This window comes from Chiloscyllium plagiosum, unplaced genomic scaffold (genome assembly GCF_037043375.1).
Source record: "Chiloscyllium plagiosum isolate Xiang-an unplaced genomic scaffold, Cpla_swu_hap1 HiC_scaffold_7, whole genome shotgun sequence".
Taxonomy (NCBI): domain Eukaryota; kingdom Metazoa; phylum Chordata; class Chondrichthyes; order Orectolobiformes; family Hemiscylliidae; genus Chiloscyllium; species Chiloscyllium plagiosum.
Genome location: NW_028270145.1, coordinates 107,313,436 through 107,337,101, shown reverse-complemented (window position 1 = coordinate 107,337,101; position 23,666 = coordinate 107,313,436). Strand labels below are relative to the sequence as shown.

Here is a 23,666-nt window from a genome sequence, read left to right as displayed (position 1 = left end):
TATGTTCTGTCCCAAATTAGGGGGCTCATTGGTTAGCACTGTTGCCTCACAGCGCCAGGGATCTGGGTTCGATTCCAGCATCGGGCGACTGTCTGTGTGGAGTTTACACATTCTCCCCATGTCTGCATGGGTTTACTCTGGTTTCCTCCCACAATCCAAAGATGTGCAGGTCAGGTGAATTGGCCATGCTAAATTGCCCGTAGTGTTAGGTGCATTAGTCAGAGGGAAATGGATCTGGGTGGGTTACTCTTTGGAGGGTTGGTGCGGACTTGTTGGGCCAAATGGCATGTTTCTGCACTGTGGGGAATCTAGTCTGGGAATCTAATCCTATTGCCCATAGTGTTCAGGGATGTGTAGGTGAGGTGCATTAGTCAGGGGTAAATGTAGAGCAATAGGGAAGGGGAATGGGTCTGCGTGGGATATTCTTCAGAGGGTTGGTGCGGACTTGTTGGGTCAAATGGCCTGTTTCCACGCTGTAGGGATTCTATGAAGTTCCTCATAAATTACATCCCAAAACGTTATTTTTCTGAAAGAAGTTATCTGATTTGTAATTCAATACATCAACACCAATTGCTTCACTATTTCCCTGGGGAACTTATTCCAGAGATTGGCCACTTGCTCATCAAAGTATTGTTTCTACATATCAGTTTTGAATTCATCCGTTTAAGTGCAGTTTGTATCTGTCTGACTTCATGGTTCTGGACATTATGAAATGCTTTGTCCTGGTCTAACATTATCTGTTCCTTTTTTGAATCCTTGAAACTGCATTCAAATAGCCTCTGAAATGCTTTCCCACCAAGCTCCTGGTTGCATCCTCATAATCCAACCTCTTCACTGGACCCGAAACATTAACTTTGCTTTCTCTCCACAGATGCTGCCAGACCTACTGAGTTTTTCCAGTAATTTCAGATTTTGTTTCTGATTTCCAGCATCTGCGGTGCTTTAGATTTTTTTTGTTTTGTCTTCATTCCCTTGGCGATTCTGCATCCTTACAGTGACAGTAATATCCTTTATGTACTTTGACAATTCAGTACTGGACAATATCAATACAAGAACAATACTATATACTGTAAGTGTGGTTGAATCAATGATTTGTCCTGTAATTCTGTCATTAATATCTCCAATTGCATTGTGACAGTAAATAAATTTGAAGGGTGTGCTTATTGTTATGTAAACAAACATATTGATTACATAAAACAGCAGTGGGATCAATAACTATTACATTTCAAACTACTTGTTCTGTCAAACCATTATACTAATGGACGAGCATATGAATAAGGGCAGGAGGAAGCTATTCAGCCCCTCAAACCTGTTCGTCATTTGGATAAGATTGTGGGTAGTCCGATTGTGGCCTCTGCACTCTTTGACTGCCTTCTCAGTCAAGAATCTGTCTAACTCTTCCTTAAAAATATTCAAAGGCCCTGCCTCTGTTTCTCTCCAAAGAAAACAAATTTCACAGGCTCACGAGCCTCTGAGAGAAAATAATTCTCATCATCTTGTCTTAAACGGGAAACCCATTATTTTTAATCCTAGTCCTAGTCTGTCCAACACAGGGAACCATCCTTTCAGCAACTACCCAATGAAGGTAGTAATGCATATTTATCCTGAGTAAAAAAAGGTGTTGTTAAAGATATTTTGCCTTTCATTCATCAGGACAATCACAAAATATACCAAGGTGAGGGAAAACCTTGGATTCCTCATTTATTTTTGAATTCTTGTGAAATGTCTGATGAGTGCAAGATGAAAAGGTTCAACAATATGTCTTTTATTTAGCAGTACTCAAATTCTCTACTACAAAATGCAGTTTCCTTGGTCATTGCTTTGGTGTTGGCATAGTACTGAGCCATCACAGAGTTGAACACTGCCAGAGTTGTTGTCAAGTTGTATTGCATTACCTAGTTTCATCTGGTTTACTACAAATGGCTTCTGTAAACCCAGGCCAGAGAGCAGAATAACATCTGCTAGGAAATGTGCTTGGAGACACCTCTGATGCTGCCTGGCTTGCTGTGTCTTCCAGCCTCTGGCTTGTCTACCTTGGATTCCAGCATCTGCAGTTTTTTTTGTCTCTAAGGAAATATACTTTGGCTTTACTGACCATTGATTCCATCTGAAAGTACTGAGGCATATAACTGACAAAGGGCCAATGATCTGAAATCTGAGTCTGTTTCTTCTTTTCATAGAAGTTACCAGAACTTCGGAGTATTTCCTGCGTTTGTTAAAGATACTTCCATTATTTTAATTACTTAACACTGTCTTAATCTCCCTTTCAGTTGAAACATAATGAACAATATTGACATCAAATCTTGAAATTAAGAAGTAATAATGCTCTAAGAAAACTGCTGAGTTCAAGGCAGTGTGTATCCTTGAGTTATGATCTTGCCAGAGGTTTGTGTTTATTTTCAGACATTTTTTGCATCATGCTATTAATATGGATTTCACGTGAACTGATTTTTTTATTTATAGTATTTCCACCATGTTAATGCCAATATTCTCCCCAGATGTGATATTTTAGTGGCTGGAATACTAAGTGAATATTGTCTTTTTATGGTCCTAAGATCATTTTTTTTTTAACTAAACACTGGGTAAGTCGAAGATACGCTTGAAATGGAATATGAGGTCTTGAGATGTCATGGGACACCAAAGCCTGGAAATTGTAACTCTGAACTCTGATGCTGTTCTAGGCTGAGGCTAACTATGTAATTCTAAAATTGACTGAACACAGATTTCCTGAATTTGCAACTTTTAAAAAAATAAAATTCCATTTGTGGGATTTGGGCATTGCTGGCTTGCCAATGTTTACAGTTGGTTTCGCTATAATGCGTGTTTCCTCAACACAAGTTGGCTTTAACGTGATTAAAGAATTTAGACCGTTATTTGTAGAATGCGAACTCTCCTTACCTGTATTGGCTATAGCGCGACTCTGGTTTCATTAGTTTCAATGGCCTGGTTATTGTGCGATTTTCTTACAACATGAGATGGCACAAGAACGGAACTATTGCGTTATATCAGAACTGGCTGTATTGCCTGCCCCTGATTGCCTCTTGAGAAGGTGATGGTGAGCTGCCTTCTTAAACAGCTGCAGTCCACCTGCTGTGAGTTGACCCACAACGCCATCAGGGAGGGATTTATGAAAATTGAACAAAGCTGAAGGTTGCTGAAAAGACTGAGGACAATAAGAACAAAAAGGAAGTTTGCATATATAGGTGCTATATATTTGCATTGCTAATGATCGCCCAAGGTAAATTGTCTTGATATATGATTGCTGTCATCTCCCAACAATTGTGGAATGTCAGCCCACTAGCCCATCCCCCCACTCTTGTTAGAACCTGTCTGCATCTATACCCATCTTTGTTTTTTCACAATGCCTCTTAAAATCTATTTCTTTGGGCAAGACTTCAGTCAGATTTTCCAGGATCTCTTTGTGTGACTCAAATGTTGCTTGGTGTTCATGTCCATGAAGCCATGTTAAAAGTGCTGTGTAAAAAAAGTTGTTGTCGCATGGCCTTAAGGAGGATTAGCAGAATGGTACTGAGCAGTTCTGAGGAAGAGTCATCCCAGACTCAAAACATTAACTCTGCTTCTCTCTCCGCAGATGCTGCCAGACCTGCTGAGTTTCTCCAGCATTCTTTGTGTTTGAGCAGAATCGGAGAGCTAGAGAAGAAAGGATCAAATAACTTAAACACTCGTGGCCACCCGTTTTTAAAAGGATTTATGCAATCACTGTCAATTACACTCACTGTCTTGTTACTGTGTATTTCTTTCTAGGCAATAGGAATTTGTCCATATATTGCATCCTTTAAATTGAGGGAAGTGTTATGGAGAGCTGCCAGTCCGTGCTGCACTTACCATGGCAACACCTTGAGCATTCAGAGTTTACATGCCTGGACTAAATTAAATCAGCTAACGTTGACATTTAATAATTCCTGCTGAATCTCCATGGTCCAACCAAACAGTACCATCCACCAGTGCTGAAGAAATTTCTGCACCTTTTCTAAGTTTAATTTCTTGCATTGCTGTCCTGATGAGTGCAAGATAAATAGCTTCAAATTTGTGTCTCATTTTAGCAATGTTTATATGTAACTCATTACCTTCACATTAAATTCACAGATTGCTACCCTATTAGTTGTCTTGTCAATATTGTTCTTCAGTTATTATGGTGTTATAAAGTGTTAATAATGAAATGGGTGTGTTTTATATTTATAATCTTGAGTGTTTCATGCATCAGTCAGGAAGACAGCTTCTTCTAAAGATCTAAGTATTATTCCCTTTCTGTAGCAAAGGGGATACTTTAGTCCAGCAGACCCCAATGAAGTTCATGCCTTTCGTTAAAAGTTTAGGATGATCTCTGTCACCTTTGGCCTCACAAATAAAAAGCTTAAGAGGTGCCAACAGAAAGGTATCTTGAAAAAGACTTGGTTGGGAAAGCACACCTCCGCATACAAATGAACAAGTTGCATCTTTATTGTTTCTCTGTAACTGGGGGAGCATCGGAAACCGACTATCCCTCAATGCTTTCGTGTCAATTTTGCATCAAGTAAACAGGTTGGCTGCGCATTCACATGAAAGAGCTTTCCATTCTTATGTGAAGGGAAGAGGATGCAAGTGGCTGAAAATTGGGATGTTTTAGAAGACCATGGCAGGCTTTAGCTGTGAAATTCTTTGTATTGTCAGTGTTGGGAACACTTGAAGCATGTAATGGGGTTCATCAATCCAGAGAGGCACAGCCAGGGAAAGCTCTAATTACCAATTAGAGCAGGCTACTCCTGATCATCATCTTCTGATGAGATTCCTGGGCCCTGTATTCAGATTGAGTTAGAAAGGAAGGAGTGAATATCTGTCCTAAACTGGTGAATGGATGGATGGATGTTAATTGGACAATAGGTATAAGTCAATAGCAATGTGTACTTTGGAATAACAAGGGTGCAATTTTTCTTGAGCACCCGTTGGAGCTGCATTGGGAATCTCCTGACTGATTGATTGTAAGTTTGTCGATAATGGCTTAAATGGTGTTCACGCTATTTCTCAATAATTTCCAGATACAGGATGAGGCCATTCAGCCTCTCAAACCTGTTCTGCCATTCAATCTGATCTCCCACCAAAGTAATGGCAACACATTCAGAGAATTCCCATTAGAAATTTCCTAGAATTTAACAGAAGTTCTATGGGAAATGTTACCTTTGCAGGAGATTAATCCTGGAATGTCATTATGACAAAAAAATTTACTATTTTTGCTGGCTATCGTATTGTTGACTTGAATTCCTTGTAGCTGGTAATGGTACACAAAGAATTAATGCAAAGTTCTGTGAACTCACTCTGTGAGTGAGACATTTTCAATTCTATGTGGTGAAGGTGGATTTAATGAACATCTGAGTTTTACTTTCTGTTGTAATCGAAGGGGTTTTTAAGGCGCTGTTGCTGACTAAGGCTTTGGGCTAAAACTGTCTTTTTTTGCTGACAGGATAAAGGAATGGGCTGGGTCTATGCTGTAAAATGTATGATGGAGCTAATTTTGCTGTTCATCATATATGTGTGAATAACATAGGAGCTACTGCCTCAGAGTAGTTCATTGGTGAAACTCGGTTAACCATAAAATTGCCATCCTTCCACTGTTGGCTTTGTGGAAATGGCATTCCTGTGTCTGTCTCGCCATTAATTTCCATTGAATCGTATGAACACTGAAACATAACTATATGAGAAGGAAGAGTAGGAATAGGCCATTTGGCCCTTCAATCCTGCTCCATCCTTTCATAAGATCATGACTAACCTTCTGCCTTTTCTGGTTTGTATGTGGTTAATATGAACTAAACATACTGCAGAAATTAAAAGGATACGTATCCTTCTTGATGCTATGGTCAGTGTTTCTCATTATCAGTCGACCGACTGGTGCAGAAAGTGTGGAGTCTCACTTTGTCACCTTACAAATAACTTTAAGTACTCTTTTTAAAAGAAAGTTAAAAATTACACAACACCAGGTTATAGTCCAACAGGTATATTTGGAAGCACTAGCTTTTGGAGCACTGTTCCTTCTTCAGGTGGTTATGGAGTATAAGATTATTCTCCACAACCACCTGATGAAGGAGCTGAGCTCCGAAAACTAGTGCTTCCATATAAAACTGTTGGACTATAACCTGGTGTTGTGTGATTTTTAACTTTGTCCACCCCAGTCTTACACTGAAAGACTGAAGCGACTGGGCTTGTATCCCCTTGAATTTCGAAGATTGAGAGGGGATCTGATTGAGACGTATAAGATTATGAAAGGATTGGACACTCTGGCAGAAAGAAACATATTTCCACTGATGGGTGAGTGCCGAACCAGAGGACACAGCTTAAAAATACGGGGTAGACCATTTAGGATAGAGCTCAGGAGAAACTTCTTCACCCAGAGAGTGGTGGCTGTGTGGAATGCTCTGCCCCAGAGGGCAGTGGAGGCCCACTCTCTGGATTCATTTAAGAAAGAGTTGGATAGAGCTCTCAAAGATAGTGGAATCAAGGGTTATGGAGATAAGGCAGGAACAGGATACTGATTAGGAATGATCAGCCATGATCATATTGAATGGCTGTGCAGGCTCGAAGGGCTGAATGGCCTACTCCTGCACCTATTGTCTATTGTCTATAGTCTAACACCAGCATCTCCAAATCATTTTTAAAAGAAGTGTATTTGCTCTCGATTTCTGCCCTTTTTTTCCTCTTCATTTCTCTTCATTCGGATTTTTAATCCAAAACTATCTTCAATTCATCCTCCTTAATTCACCCGTCTTCCTCTATTCATTTCCCATCCTCAAATCTCATTAATTGAAGAGATACTGTGTTCGTTGCTCTGTGTTGGTCAAGTTTCAGATTTCAATAATCTCTCACCCAATGGGTTCAGGGGCAGACTAAAAAACGGGAGATGTCATTAGTTTGTTTTTAACTCACCGAATCATTGGATTCTTGCAGCGCAAAATGAGAAGTTTTTTAGTTTGCTTTTAATTCACAGAATCATAGAATTGTTACAACGCTGATGGAGGCCATTTGACCCATCATGTCCACCCCTGCTGTCTGAGCATTTCACTTTGTCATTCTCCCATCTGCTCCCCATAATCCTATTCATCCTTCCTTTTCACGTGACCACCCAATCCCCTCTTGAATCGGGGATTGAATCTGCCTCCATCACACTCTCAGACAGTGCATTCCAGACACAAACCTTCCTCATGGTAAAAACAGGGACTGCAGATGCTGGAAACCAGATTCTAGATTAGAGTGGTGCTGGAAAAGCACAACAGCTCAGGCAGCATCTGAGGAGCAGGAAAATCGATATTTTGGGCAGAAGCCCTTCATCAGGAATAGAGGCAAAGTGCCTGCAGAGTGGAGAGATAAATGAGAGGAGGGTGGGGTTGGGGAGAAAGTAGCATAGAGTACAATAGGTGAATGGGGTGGGGATGAGGGTGATAGGTCAGAGAGGAGGGTGGAGTGGATAGGTGAGAAGGTAGATAGGCAGGTAGGACAAGTTGTGGGGACAGTGCGAACCTTCCTCATGTCTCTCTTGGTTCTTTAACCAAGTACTTCAAGTTCTTGATCCTTTCATGAGGGAGAACAGTTTCTCCCCATCTACTTTGGCCAGGCCCCTCATGATTTTGAATGCCTCCATCAAAATCTCCTGTCAGTTTTCACCAAACAAAACTTCATCAAACTATTTTTGTAACTGAATCACAGAATCCCTGTAGTGGGGAACCAGTCCATTCGGTCAATCAATTAGGCACCGACCCTCTGAACAGGACTCCACCCAGATCCCACTCTGTATCCTATCCCTGTAACTCTGCATTTCCCATGGCTAATCCAACTAGCCTGCACATCGCTGGACACTATGGGCAATTTAGCATGGCCAATGCACCGTTCCTGCACATGTTTGGACTGTGGGAGAAATCTGGAACACCCATAGGCAACCCACACAGATACGGGGAAAATGTGCAAACTCCACACAGACAGTTGCCCGAGGGAGGAATCAAACGTGGGTCCCTGGCACTGTGAGGCAGCAGTGCAAACCACTGAGCCATGTTGCACTCATGTTTCTCATTCCTGGAACCTATTTTGTGAATATTTTTTCAATGTTCTCAAATTCTGTCTCACGATGCATTCACAGGATGTGAACTATGCTGGCAAGACCATCATTTAATTCCCTTAGAGATGATAGTGATGAGTGCCTTCTTGAAATGTTGCAATCTATGTCAATTGTAGTTGCCTTACAATTGAGTAGTTTCCTAACAATTTAAGAGGGCAGATAGAGCACATTGTCTTACCACTACATCACTACCTCCCCATTTAAGTTTAAATTCCCAGACTGCTGTGGTACGATTTGAACACATAAATCTGGATTATTAGTTCAGATCTCTGGGGTACTAGATTCCTGGTGCAACAAAATATTGCCCCATTAGGTTTCAAAAATCAGAGATATTTCAACTGGAGGACAAATAGGGAATACTGTGAACAGTTTTGGGCCCCTCATCGAAGGAAAGATACCTTGGTATTGGAGACAGTCCAGATACCAAGTACGGAGGAACTTTTTTATAAGGAGAGATTGAGTAGGTTGGCCTGTACTTGTTGGAATTTAGAAGAGTGAGAGGTGACCTTATCTGGTCGGCATGGACGGGTTGGACTGAAGGGTCTGTTTCCATGCAGTATATCTCTATGACTCTATGATTCTTAGGGGACTTGACAGCGTAAGTGCAGCAAGGTCCTAGACTGTCTCCTTGCAGGAGAGTCTGGAAGCAGAGGGCAGAGTCTCAGAGTAAGGGGGAACTCAGAGGGCACGTGAATCTGTGGAACTCTTTACCTCAGAGGGCTGTCAAGGCTGTGTTGTTAAGTATGTTCAAGGCAGAGACAGACAGACTTTTGATCAGTGAGGGACTCAAAGCTTATGGGGAAAAGGCAGGAAAGTGTGTTTGAGTCAGTTGGTTGAATGGCCTATTTCTGCACCAAGCCTTATAGTCATATAGCACTTACATTGGCCCAACAGTAGCCAAACTTTTAATCTCCACGAAAGAAGAAGAAGAAGTGAGTGTAGCTCATTCATGGTGCTGTAAACTCTGAGTCATAAGGTTTGGGTTTAAACCATATTCTTGAGCACCTGGTGACTTGATCCCAATACACACCTGCAAAGCTGCTTATCCAGTTTACTGGTGCTGCCCTTCTAGATAACCCAATAGCATCTCCAATCTGTGCCCAGTTGGTGGGTGTGATGGGTTTTGGGGGAATGTTACTGGCATTTAATTTGGCTGAGGATTCTTTGAGTTGCACTCACATAGGTCAGTAAAAGTTCCCATTTATTGACCCGTAAGTCTGAATCCACATTGTTGCCCTATTTGACCCTGAAATGATCATCCAATCCTACACATCTCCAATGCTGACAATGTCTAATCCCATATCCATAACATCCCTGGTCTGCATTCTGCCACAAGCCTTTACCCAATGCTGATGTTTGCTCCAGACTTGACTATTGCAATGGCTGACTTCGCACCTTGATTCTCGAAGGGTGGCATCATGGCTAGCATAGAATCATAGAGTCATAGAGATGTACAGCATGGAAACAGACCCTTCGGTCTAACCTGTCCATGCCAACCAGATATCCCAACCCAATCTAGTCCCACCTGCCAGCACCCAGCCCCTATCCCTCCAAACCCTTGTTATTCATATACCCATCCAAATGCCTCTTAAATGTTGCAATTGTACCAGCCTCCACCACATCCTCTGGCAGTTCATTCCATACACGTACCACCATCTGCATGAAAAGGTTGCCCCTTAGGTCTCTTTAATATCTTTCCCTTCTCACCCTAAATCTATGCCCTCTAGTTCTGCACTCCCCGACCCCAGGGAAAAGACTTTGTCTATTTATCCTATCCATCCCCTCATAATTTTGTAAACCTCTATAAGGTCACCCCTCAGCCTCTGACACTCCAAGGAAAACAACCCCAGCCTGTTCAGCCTCTCCCTATTGCTCAAATCCTCCAACCCTGGCAACCCTTGTAAATCTTTTGGACCCTTTCAAGTTTCACAACATCTTTCCGATAGGAAGGAGACCAGAATTGCACGCAATATTCTAACAGTGACCTAACCAATGTTCTGTACAGCCGCAACATGACCTCCTAACTCCTGTACTCAATATTCTGACCAATAACTGCTGCCTCACAGCGCCAGGGACTCAGGTTCGATTCCAGCCTCAGGCGACTGTCTGTGTGGAGTTTGCACATTCTCCCCGTGTCTGCGTGGGTTTCCTCCCACAGTCCAAAGATGTGCAGGTCAGATGAATTGACCATGCTAAATTGTCCATACTGTTTGGTGCATTAGTCAGGGGGAAATGGGTCTGGGTGGGTTACTCTTCAGGGGGTTGGTGTGGACTTGTTGGGCCAAATGGCCTTTTCCAGACTGTAGGGAATCTAATCTAAGCATTTGTTTAATCATTAATGTTCCTATCCAAAAGCTTTAAGTTAAAATTTTCATTCTTGTTTGTTAATAGACATCTCTGCAAAGTGTTTTGGGAGATGTCTATCACATTAAAGTGACTATATGAATACGCATTGTGCGGGCATTGGATAGCCAATGTTAAACTCTGTGATAAATTCCTAATGACTGCACCCTTGTTGGGTGTTGTGCTGAAGATTCAAAATTGTAGACTGACATCTCAGATAACCGAGTGTGTATTACACGTGGGAGCAGGATGTGATCATTGATGGGGAAGAATTAAAACTGGAGGAGTAGAGAGGGAGAACGAAAATGAGGCAACAGTATCACATTAGGAAAAATAGGATCGAACAATTTTCAAAACCAGTGAACGTTTATGTCTGCTGTTTTGTTGACCTACACTGTTTTGGATGTGGTGATCTATATGCAATGAGTTATCAAGGTTACCTGCTCTGAACCTGTCAAATCTCTCCTCTTTCAGCTGGTCTGCAATGTGATGATCTTCTCCTGCACCAACATTGTTGGGGTCTGCACCCACTACCCAGCAGAGGTGTCCCAGAGGCAGGCGTTTCAGGAGACGCGAGAGTGTATCCAGGCAAGACTGCACTCTCAGAATGAAAACCAGCAGCAGGTAAGAATCAGGGTGTCAGTGTCAGAGGTGGTTGTCGCTAGTGGTAGGAGACTCGATTGTTAGGAGAATTGACAGGAGATTTTGTGGTCAGGACTGGGATTCCCAGAAGGTATGTTGCCTCCCTGGTGCCAGGGTCCGGGACGTCAGGTGTTTAAGATTCTGAAAGGGGAGGGCGAACAGCCAGAAATCGTATTACATATTGGCACCAATGATATAGCCAGGAAAAGGATCGAGGATATAAAAAGTGATTTCAGGGAGGTAGGGTGGAAGCTGCAGAGCAGGACGAACAGCGTAGTGTTCTCGGGTTTAGTACCGGTGCCACGAGATAACGAGGTGAGGAACAGGGAGTGGGCGCAGTTTAACACGAGGCTGCGCAGCTGGTGTAGGAGGGAGGGCTTCAGATATGTAGATAACTGGGAAGCCTTCTGGGGAAGGTGGGACCTGTACAAGAAGGACGGGTTGCATCTGAACTGGAAGGGGACCAATGTCCTGGGTGGAAGGTTTGCTCGAGTGGTTCAGGAGGGTTTAAACTAGTATGGCAAGGAGGTGGGAACCTGAGCTATATACCGGAGGTGAGAGTTGATGGAGATGAGGCAATAGCAAGAGGTAGCGCAGCCAGTGGGAAGGAATTTCCTGGGAAAGAACCATGGGATCGGTTAAAGTGTGTTTGCTTTAATGCAAGGAGTATCAAGAATAAAAGTGATGAACTTAGAGCATGGATCAGTACCTGGTGCTATGATGTTGTGGTCATAACAGAGACTTGGGTTTCTCAGGGGCAGGAATGGTTGCTGGACATTCCAGGGTTTAGAACATTTAAAAAGAATAGGGAGGGGGGAGAAAGAGGAGGGGGTGTAGCACTACTAATCAGAGAGGGTATCACAGCCAAAGGAGCTTCCATTGTCAAGGAGGGTCTGCCTACCGAGTCAGTGTGGGTGGAAATTAGGAACAGAAAGGGAGCAGTCACCTCATTAGGGGTTTACTGCAGGCCCTCCAATAGCAGCAGGGAGATTGAAGAAATCATAGGTCGGCAGATTTTGGAAAAGTGTGAATGTAGTAGGGTTGTTGTAATGGGTGACTTTAACTTTCCCAATATTGATTGAAACCTCCTTCGAGCAGATGGTTTGAATGGAGCTGTTTTTGTAAGGTGTGTTCAGGAGGGTTTCCTAACTCGTACGTTGACAGGCCAACGAGGGGAGAGGCCATTTTGGATTTGGTGCTCGGCAATAAGCCAGGGCAAGTGTCAGATCTTGTGGTGGGAGAGCATTTTGGTGATAGTGACCACAACTGCCTCACATTCTACATAGCTATGGAGAAGGAGAGGATTAGGCAAAATGGGAGAATATTTAATTGGGGAAAAGGAAACTATGATGCTATCAGACGTGAGTTGGGAATCATGGACTGGGAACAATTGTTCTATGGAAAGGGCACTATAGACATGTGGAGACTGTTTAAGGAACAGTTGTTGCGAGTGATTCATAAATATGTCCCTCTGAGACAGGCAAGAAGGGGTAAGATAAAGGAACCTTGGATGACGAGAGCGGAGGAGCTTCTCGTCAAAAGAAAGAAGGTAGCTTACATAAGGTGAAGGAAGCTAGGGTCAAGCTCAGCTCTAGAGGATTACAGACAGGCGAGGAAGGAGCTCAAAAATGGTCTGAGGAGAGCCAAGAGGGGGCACGAAAAAGGCTTGGCAGGAAGGATTAGGGAGAATCCAAAGGCATTTTACACTTATGTGAGGAATAAGAGAATGATCAAAGAAATAGTAGGGCTGATCAGGGATAGCAGAGGGAACTTGTGTATAGAGGCTGAGGAGGTAGGGTAAGCCTAAATGTGTTTTTTGCTTCTGTCTTTACTAAAGAAAAGGACCTTGTAGTGAATGAAACCACTGAGGAGCAGGTAAGCATGCTAGAACGGATAGAGATTGAGGAAGCTGATGTGCTGAAATTTTTGACAAATATTAAGATTGACAAGTCACCAGGGCCAGACCAGATTTGTCCTCGGCTGCTTTGAGAAGCGAGAAATGTGATTGCTTCGCCGTTTGCGAAGATCTTAGCATCCTCGCTATCCACCGGAGTCGTACCTGAGGACTGGAGGGAGGCAAATGTAAATCCTCTCTTCAAGAAAGGAAATAGGGAAATCCCCGGCAATTACAGACCAGTATGTCTCACGTCTGTCGTCTGCAAGGTGTTAGAAAGGATTCTGAGGGATAGGGTTTATGACCATCTGGAAGAGAATGGCTTGATCAAAATGCAGTCAGCACGACTTTGTGAGGGGCAGGTCATGCCTCACAAATCTTATTGAGTTCTTTGAGGATTACAACAGGATCTGGACCAGATGGGCCAATGGGCTGAGAAGTGGCAGATGGAGTTTAATTCAGATAAATGTGAGGTGCTGCATTTTGAGAAAGCAAATCTTAGCAGGACTTATACACTTGATGGTAAGGTCCTACGGAGTGTTGCTGTACAAAGAGACCTAGGAGTGCAGGTTCATAGCTCCTTGAAAGTGGAGTCGCAGGTAGACAGAATAGTGAAGAAGTAGTTTGGTATGCTTTCCTTTATTGGTCAGAGAATTAAGTACAGGAGTTGGGAGGTCATATTGCGGCTGTACAGGACATTGGTTAGGCCACTGTTGGAATATTGCATGCAATTCTGGTCTCCTTCCTATCGGAAAGATGTGAAACTTGAAAGGGTTCAGAAAAGATCTACAAGGATGTTGCCAGGGTTGGAGGATTTGAGCTATAGGGAGAGGCTGAACAGGCTGGGGCTGTTTTCCCTGGAGTGTCAGAGGCTGAGGGGTGACCTTATAGAGGTTTACAAAATTATGAGGGGCATGGATAGGATAAATAGACAAAGTCTTCTCTCTGGGCTCGGGGAGACCTTGGAGTGCAGGTTCATAGCTCCTTGAAAGTGGAGTCGCAGGTAGACAGGATAGTAAAGAAGGCGTTTGGCATGCTTTCATTTATTGGTCAGAGTATTGAGTACAGGAGTTGGGAGGTCATGTTGCGGCTGTACAGGACATTGGTTACCACTGTTGGAATATTGCGTGCAATTCTGGTCTCCTTCCAATCAGAAGCAACTTTTTCACGCAAAGGGTGGTACGTGTATGGAATGAAGTGCCAGAGGATGTGGTGGAGGCTGGTACAATTGCAACATTTAAGAGGCATTTGGATGGGTATATGAATAGGAAGGGTTTGGAGGGATATGGGCCGGGTGCTGGCAGGTGGGACTAGATTGGGTTGGGATATCTGGTCGGCATGGACGAGTTGGACCGAAGGGTCTGTTTCCATGCTGTACATCTCCATGACTCTATGACAAGTTGATGAGGATCGAGCGGTGGATGTGGTGTATGTGGACTTCAGCAAGGCATTTGATAAGGTTCCCCATGGTAGGCTCGTTCAGAAGGTCAGGAGGAATGGGATACAGGGAAATTTAGTTGTCTGGATACAGAATTGGCTGGTCGACAGAAGACAGCGATTGGTAGTGGAAGGAAAGTATTTTGCCTGGAAGTGAGTGGTGTTCCACAGGGCTCTGTTCTTCGGCCTCTACTCTTTTTAATTTTTATTAATGACTTGGATGAGGAGATTGAAGAATGGGTTAGCAAGTTTGCAGACGACACAAAGGTTGGAGGTGTCGTTGACAGTATAGAGGACTGTTGTAGGCTGCAGCGGGACATTGACAGGATGCAGAGATGGGCTGAGAGGTGGCAGATGGAGTTCAACCTGGATAATGCGAAGTGATGCATTTTGGAAGGTCGAACTTGAAAGTTGAGTACAGGATTAAGGATAGGATTCTTGGCAGTGTGGAGGAACAGCGGGATCTTGGTGTGCAGGTACATAGATCCCTTAAAATTGCCACCAAGTGGACAGGGTTGTTAAGAAAGCATATAGTGTTTTGGCTTTCATTAACGGGGATTGAGTTTAAGAGTCGTGAGATCTTGTTGCAGCTCGATAAAACTTTGGTTAGACCGCACTTGGAATACTGCGTCCAGTTTTGGTCGCCCTATTATAGGAAAGATGTGGATGCTTTGGAGAGGGTTCAGAGGAGGTTTACCAGGATGCTGCCTGGAATGGAGGGCTTATCTTACGAAGAGAGGTTGACTAAGCTCAGACTTTTATCATTGGAAAAAAGAAGGAAGAGAGGGGACCTAATTGAGGTGTACAAGATAATGAGAGGCATAGATAGAGTTGATAGCCAGAGACTTTTTCCCAGGACAGAAATTGTTAACACAAGGGGTCATAGTTTTAAGCTGTTTGGCGGAAAGTATAGAGGGGTTGTCAGAGGCGGGTTCTTTACGCAGAGAGTTGTGAGAGCATGGAAAGCGTTACCAGCAGCAGTTGTGGAAGCGAGGTCATTGGGGATATTTAAGAGACTGCTGGACATGCGTATGGTCACAGAAATTTGAGGGTTCGTACATTAGGTTTACCTTACATGAGGATCAGTGTTCGGCACAATATCGTGGGCTGAAGGGCCTGTTCTGTGCTGTACTGTTCTATGTTCTATGTTCTATGTTCTATTACATTTGTGTGCAGACCATAATGACAGCAATAAAACCTCGCACCTTGCATTTGTATAGCACCTATCATGATCGCAGGGCATTCCAAAGCGCCAAATAGCTAATGAAGTACTTCTTAGAGTGTACTAATGCAGGTCCACTGATAGCACGTGGACTGCAGTGGTTCAATAGACAGCCCACCACTACCTCAAGGACAACTAGACACAGGGAATAAAGGCTGGCCCAGCAAATGACATCCACATCCCATGAATGAATTTAAAGACATATAATTTCCAGTTCGCTGCACAGTAAGCTTCCTCAAACAGGAATGTTATCAGGGCCACATAATCTTGTTACTCAGACATAATTATTCACCAGGGTACAAACGAGAACTTGCCACCTTTACTTTGAAATAGTGTCAACAGTAATTTTTTTGCTAAGAGGCCAGACAGGATTTATGTTTAATAGCTTTCTGAGAAGCTACATCTGTGAAGGGGAAGCACTCCCTCAGTACTGCGTTGCAATGTCAGCCCAAACCATGTACTTAAGTAGAAACGTAGAAAATATGAGCAAGAGGAGGCCATTCAGCCCCTTCCAGCCTGCTCCGCCATTCAGTCGATCATGGCTGATCATCCAACTCAGCATCCTGTTCCCTTCTTCCCCATACCCTTTGATTCCTTTAGTCCTAAGAACTATATCTAACTCCTTCTTGGAAACATTCAATGTTTTGGCCTCAATTGCTTTCTGTGGCAGAGAATTCCACAGGCTCACCATTCTCTGAGGTGAAGAAATTTCTCCTCAGTCCTCAGTGGCCTTCCTGGATCCTTAAAATATGACCCCTGGTTCTGGTCTCCTTGGTCATCCGAAATATTCTTCCTCTGTTCTCTCTGTCTGGTCCTGTTAGAATTCCCTGCAGTGGGATCGATTCAAGGACGGTGCGGTGGCTCAATGGTTAGCACAGCATCAGGGACCCAGTTTTGATTTGGATAACTGCGTAAAGTCATTCTCCCCCTGTCTGTGTGGGTTTCTCCCATAGTCCAAAGATGTGCAGGTCAGATGGATTGGCCATGCTAGATTGCCCATAGTGTCCAAGGATGTGCAAGCTAGGTGGATTAGCCATGGGAAATGCAGGGTTACAGCGGTGGGTCTGAGTTGGATGCTTTTCAGAGGGTTGGTGTGGACTCAATGGGCTGAATGGTGTGCTTCCACACTGTAGGGATTCTATGTTTCTATGAACCTCTGACTCAGGGGTGAGCATGCTCTCAACTGGGAGATGAAATGTCAAAATTGAGGTTGAACTCTCCCATCGAAGTTAGGAAGGATTGAGGAAGGGACTATCGTCAGCAAATAGAGTCAGGTCAGTGAGCTGGCAATGGAGTGTTGCAAGTGCCACAACCACCATAGCTTGCATTTATGTATTGCCCAGAACTGAGCAAAATATTCAGAAGTGTAATTAGTTAAGAACTGACACTGAGCCAAAGAAAGAGATACTAGGACAGGTGAAGTAGCTTTTAAGAAGCACCTTTAAAGAGATGCAGTGTTAGAGAGGCTGAGTGGTTGAAGAAGGGAATTCCAGACTCAAGGTATGATTGCTATTACTGCAGCAGTGTAAGGCAATGATTCAGAAATGAACAGAATTGCAGGAATACAGAGATTTTTGAGATTGTTGGGTGCGAGGATTCTTTCATGGGACGTGGGATCATAGGCAAGACCAACGTTTGTTTCCCATCCCTAACGGCCCTTCAACTGAGTAATTCAACTTGCCAGTGTTATTTCAGAGGGCAATTAAGAGTTAACCACATTGGTGTGAGACTGGAATCATATCTAGGCCAGACCTGCTAAGAATGGCAGATTTCATTCCCAAAGCAGCGTTGGTGAACCAGATGCCTTTTTATTGCAATCAGTGGTTGTTTCATGGTCACTAGAGTAAAAAAGTACAAGTAATGAGGCGAAAGACTGAATATATGCCCTGGACCTGACGGGATTCATCCAAGGATATTAGAATCATAGAATTTCACAGTACAGAGAGAAGTCATTCGACCCATTGTATCTGTACTGGCTCCTGAAAGAGCTACCATTTGGTCCCATTCTCCAACCCTATTTTCGTAGCATTCTAAATTCATCCCTTGCAAACATATCCAGCTCTCTTTTGAAACTTTGTATGGAATCTGCCTCCACCACTCTCCCAGGCAGCACATTCCAAGTCTTAACAACTCTCTCAGTAAACAAGTTTCTCTTCATCTCACTCCTAGCTCTTGCTGACAGTCTTGAAGTCTTAATCTCTAACTACTGACATACCAACTAGTGGAAACATAATGCCCTTCTTTACCCTGCCAAAATTGTTCATAAAGTCACCTCCTAATCTTCTCGGTTCCAAGGAGAATAAGCCCAATTTCTTGACTCTTTCCTTGTATCTAAAATCCATCATTCTGAGTATGTTTCTAGTAAATCTCTTTTGAACTGTCTCCAGGGCTTTAATATCCTTTTTTTTAAATAAGGTGCCCAAAACTAACCACAATATTCCAAAAGTATTATGAAGAAGGGCTTATGCCCGAAACGTCGATTCTCCTGCTCCTCGGATGCTGCCTGACCTGCAGCGCTTTTCCAGCAACACATTTTTCAGCAAATGTATTATGACCAATGATTTTGTAGAGGCGTAGCATCATTTCCTTGCTTTTATACAATATGCCTCTATTTATAAACCCATATATATGCCTTCTTAATAATTGTTTCAAATTTCCTGGCCACCTTCAGGGAAGTATTACAAAAGGAAGCTGCAGAGATAATGGATGTACTGGTAGTAATCTTGCAGGAATCCTCAAATACTGAAAAAGTACCAAAGGATTGCAAAACGATCAAAGTGGCATCTTTATTTGAAAAGGGTAGGAGATGAGAAACAGGTAACTTTCAGACAGGTAGCTTCATACCTGTGTCTGTTATTGGGAAAACGTTAGAGCCTATTATAAATGATATAGAAACACGATTTAGAAATACATATAATGATCAAGCAGAGACAGCATGGCTTCATCAGGAGGAAATCATGCCTGACAAATTTATTGGAAGTTTGTAGGAGGAAACAGGGAGGTAGATAAGAGGGAAGAAGTGGATGTCATCTCAGAAGGCGTTTGATAAGGTATCACAAGTTAGGCTACTTGATAAGGTAAGAATCTGTGGTTTTGGAGGTGGTATATTAGCATAGATAGACAATTAGCTAATCAATAGAAGACTGAGTGTTGGAATAAGCTGGATGACAACCTGTAACTAACAGAAAGATTTAACAGTCTGTGCAGGGACCACAATTAGTCACAATATATTAATGACTTAAAGTTATAGAGACATAGAGATGTACAGCACGGAAACAGACCCTTTGGTCTAACTCATTCATGCCGACCTAAGCTAGTCCCACTTGCCAGCACCCAGCCCATATCCCTTTAAACCCTTCCTATTCATATACCTATCCAGATGCCTTTTAAATGTTGCAATTGTACCAGCCTCCTCCACTTTCTCTGGCAGTTCATTCCATACACGTACCACCCGCTGCATGAAAAAGTTGCCCCTTAAGTCTCATTTATATCTTTCCCCTCTCACCCTAAACCTGTGCCCTCTAGTTCTGGACTCGCCCATCCCAGGGAAATGACTTCGTCTATTTATCCTATCCATGCCCTTCATGATTTGAATGAGGAAAGTGCATGTGATGTAGCCAGGTTTGCAGATGATACAAATGTAGGTGGAAATGCAAGTGCTGAAGTAAGACCATAAGAAATAGGAACAAGTGTAGGCCATTTGGCTCCTTGAACCTGCTCCACCATTCAATAGGATTATGTCTGATCAGACGACATTCCTCACATCCACTTTCCTATGTTTTCCCATAATCCTTGCTTCTCCTAACTGCCCTCTGAAATGGACTGGAGAGCCTAGGTAACAAATGCTGGCCTTGCTAGCAATGTCCGCATCCCACAGAAGAATTTAAAAAATGTAGTTTGCTAGGTCATTGAAGAAGGAGGCTAGTAGCTGCAAATTTAAAGGGAAAGAGAATGGTACCTGAGGAGAGGAAACGATGAACCACATCAGCCAACATGGGGACCAGAAAGGGGAGTTAGGTGGTCATCAGTTAGGGAGGACTGGGGCAATCAGAACAGCAGGATTTCATTAACATTGTGAGCGCAGGAAAGAGGATGAGGAGAGTGCTGGAGGAAACCTGAGCCCAGTGCAAGGAAGAACCTTAGGTACATCTTAATTTGCTGGACTCAGGAAGCGGAGGGATGTGGCAGGGGGTAGATGATTAGATGGTCTCAATCTAAGACGTCCGTAAGCTCTGGACACATGATGGTAGAGATAAGGGGAGAGAGAGGTGGGAGATGGTTGATAATGAAAACGTTGTCTTTGCTTCCCATGGTGCGCATGCAATAGTGAGTAGTTTTGGCAGAGGAGAGCAGGGAGCGAAGTTGGTGCTGAAGATGGATGAGGCTCAGGGTTTTATTGGGGAAAATCGCTACAAAGGTTGGGGGTTGGAGAGCGAGTCAGTGTGGGGACCTGATTGCGTAGTTTGTTAGCTGAGGAACATAAAGATTTGAAGATGCTTAATTAGACATTAAAACATAATTCGACATTATATTGGCCTTATCTTAAAAAAAAGTCTCCACTTGATCATTTGAAGTTGTTGATTAATTCAGGGTTTCTTTTGAGCAACAAGGTTTAATTATCAGTAAACTGTAGTACACAGAGGGAAAAGTGGGTGTTGCTAATTGTGCTAAGTACCTGAATAATTCATAAATTACATGTATGATGAATGAATAATGAATATTCCTTGAAAGCCTCTTCTGGATAAGTTAAATGAGCATACGATGAAACATTTAACTCTTAAAAAAGGTCAACCTGTAATTCAGGTGTGAGAGGTGGACAAGAATCTGAATTGAGGAGAAAGTGAGGTCTGCAGATGCTGGAGATCAGAGCTGAAAATGTGTTGCTGGAACAGCGCAGCAGGTCAGGCAGCATCCAGGGAACAGGAGAATCGACGTTTCGGGCATAAGCCCTTCTTCAGGAATCCTGATGCCCGAAACGTCGATTCTCCTGTTCCCTGGATGCTGCCTGACCTCCTGCTCTCCTGTTCCAGCAACACATTTTCAGCAAGAATCTGAATTGGGAAAGCATCAAATCTGCGAAGATTCACGACTCCTGATCATTGAGTCATATAGCTTGGAAACTGAGCTTTCAATCCAACTGGTCCATGCCAACCGTGTTCCCAAACCAAACTAGTCTCACTTGCCTGCATTTGGCCCATATCCCTGCAAACCTTTCCTATTCATGTACTTATCCAAATATCTTTTAAATGTTGTAACTATCTGCATCCACTACTTCCTGTGGCAGTTCATTCCACATATGAACCACACTCTGAAAAAACATCGGCCTTCTTAAATGTTTCTCTTCTCACCTTAAAAATATGCCCTCTCGTTTTGAACTCCCCACCCTAGGTGCTATTCACCTTATCTTTGCCCTAAATGATTTTATAAACCTCTATCACGTCACCCCTCAAACTTCCACGCTCCAGTGAAAAACATCCCAGCTGTCTTTATAACTCAAACCCTCCATTCCTGGCAACATCCTGGTAAATCTTTCCTGAACCCTCTCCAAATTAATTATATCCTTCCTATAACAGGGCGATCAGAACTGCACAAAGTACTCCAGAGAAGGTCTCACCAACATCAGCACAACCTCAGTGTGACTTCTCAATTCCTATGCTCAAAGGTCTGAGCAATGAAGGTCAGCTTGTTAAATGCTTTCTTAACCCTGTCTACGTGTGACACGAACTTCAAAGAACTATGTACCTGAACCTCCAGGTCTCTGTGTTCAACAACACTACCCAGGACCCAACCATTAATTGTAAAAGCACTGCCTTTGTTTGTTTCACCATAGTTTAAGAGCTCGCATTTATTCAAATTAAACTCCATTTGCCACTCCGCAGCCTATTGACCCAATTAATCAAGATCTCTTTGCACTCTTAGGTAACCTTCTTCACCCTCAACTATACCACAGATTTTGGTGTCAACTGCAAACTTATAACCATGCCTCCGAAATTATCAGCCAAATCATTTATATAAACGACAAACAAAAGTGGACCCAATACCGATCCCTGTTGAACACCACTGTCATCAAAGGCCTCCAGTCCGAAAAACAACCCTCCACCACCACCCTCTATCTCCTACTGTCAAGCTAATTTTGTATGCAATTGGCAAGCTCACCTTGAACCATATGAACTGCTGAATAGTCAGTATAGATGCCCAAGGAGGAACAATTCCTCATCAACACCCATTACATCGACAGAAAGAAAAAGATAGCAAACACAGAGAATGCTGCAGGAACTCAACAGCCCTGGCAGCATTTGTGGAGAGAGAAGCAAGTTAACATTTCAGACCTGGTATGACTCTTCAGAACTGATTGATTTCTTTCTCTCTTCATGGATGCTGCCATGTCTGCTGAGTTTCTCCAGCATTCTGTGTGCTTGTTTCAGATTTACAGTAATCACAGTGTTTTGCCTTCATTTAAGAATGAGATAAGAACTTTCATGACCTCAGTGTGTATCCTGAAGCACTTTGCAGCCGATATAGTGTAATAAATAGTGCAGTCTTGTTGAGGCCACACTTGGCATACTGTCCACTGCTTTTACAAAAGAGATAGAGGGGTGTTGGGAGATAATGTGACAGAGGTTTCCAGGACCGATACTAGAACTGGGAGATTATATCGGGAAAAACTGATGAAGTTGAGACAGAGAAAGAGCTGATGGATGATTTGGTAGATCTGATCATTTCATCTGATCGTACCGCTCATTTCAATAAGGAAACCTTGAGGATTTTTTTTAATCGAGAGAGTGGTTAGGATGTGGAACTTGTAATCACAGGCAGTAGTTAAAGCAAATAAAATGGATGTATTTATTCCATTCCCACGTTTATTCTGCCCTGAGAGCTGGTACTTGGCCCATTGTCACTTGATGCTCATCTTGAACCATTTTCCTGGCATGGTTTTGTCGGTGGTGTTTTGCCATTGTCTTCTCGACTTAGGGCAAGGAGACAGGTCTCAAGTCAAACAGAGCTAGAAGAGGAATCAAACTTGCACTGTCAGCACTAATCTAGACCATGTGCAGACCATCAAAGCTAATCAGCCCTGCACCCATGCATTTGAGGATATACACAAGAAGGAGAAAGGGCTGGAAGGATATATTAATGGGTGAGATGAAAGTTAGTGCAAAGAGATTTGTGTGGTGCATATGCATCAACATAAACACACTTAGCGGATTGGCCTATTTCTATCCAGTAAATGATAAATAAAAAGTGTTTTTGAAAGATAGTAATTTAATGGACAAATGGCAGAGTCCAGCCCAATGTCCTGTCCATTGTCATCTAAACCAAACTGTCTGCTCATTATGATTTGGAGATGCCGGTGTTGGACTGGGGTGGACAAAGTTAAAAGTCACACAACACGAGGTTATCATCCAACAGGTTTATTTGGAAGCACTAGCTTTCGGAGTGCTGCCCCTTCATCAGGTGGTTGAAGCTAGTGTTTCTAAATAAACCCGTTGGACTATAACCTGGTATTGTGTGATTTTTAACTCTGCTCATTATTACATACTTGTTTGTGGGATTCTGTTGTATATGTATTTACTGAAGAGTCATATGAGATGCTGCCAGATCTGTTGAGTTTCTTTCTGTGTTTGTTTCAGAGTTCCAGCATCCACAGTATGTAGCTTTTACGTAAAGACTGCAGTGTTTTCTACATATCAGCAGAGACTACATTACAAAATAAACTTGATTGGCTGTGAAACTCTCTGGGTCCTGCTGAGGTCATGAAACATGCAATATAATATATATTATTTTAAGAGCTGGTCAGTGGGTAGGAATCTTGCAGCAAATAACTCACCTCCTGAACCCCACCCCTTCCTCCCCAAAGCCGATCCACTGTCTACAAGGCACAAGTCAGTAGTGTGATGGAGTTCTCACTAGCCTCTGGGTGAGGACAGCTCCAACAAGGCTCACAAAGCTCAACACCATTCTGGACAAAGCAGTCACTTGATTGGCACCACATCCACAAATATTTACTCCCTCCGCCACTGACGCTCAGT

At 43.0% G+C, this 23,666-nt stretch overlaps 1 protein-coding gene across 2 annotated transcripts in view; it reads left to right on the top strand.

Moving 5' to 3' along the window:
* Positions 1 to 23,666, top strand: part of adcy5 (adenylate cyclase 5) — a 424,142-nt gene that overhangs the window by 182,807 nt on the left and 217,669 nt on the right. For both annotated transcript variants that reach the window (XM_087989343.1, XM_043694258.2), the window contains exon 2: positions 10,916 to 11,065. In XM_087989343.1, the coding sequence (XP_087845469.1) occupies positions 10,916 to 11,065 (150 nt within the window). The remainder of the gene's footprint in view (positions 1 to 10,915; positions 11,066 to 23,666) is intronic.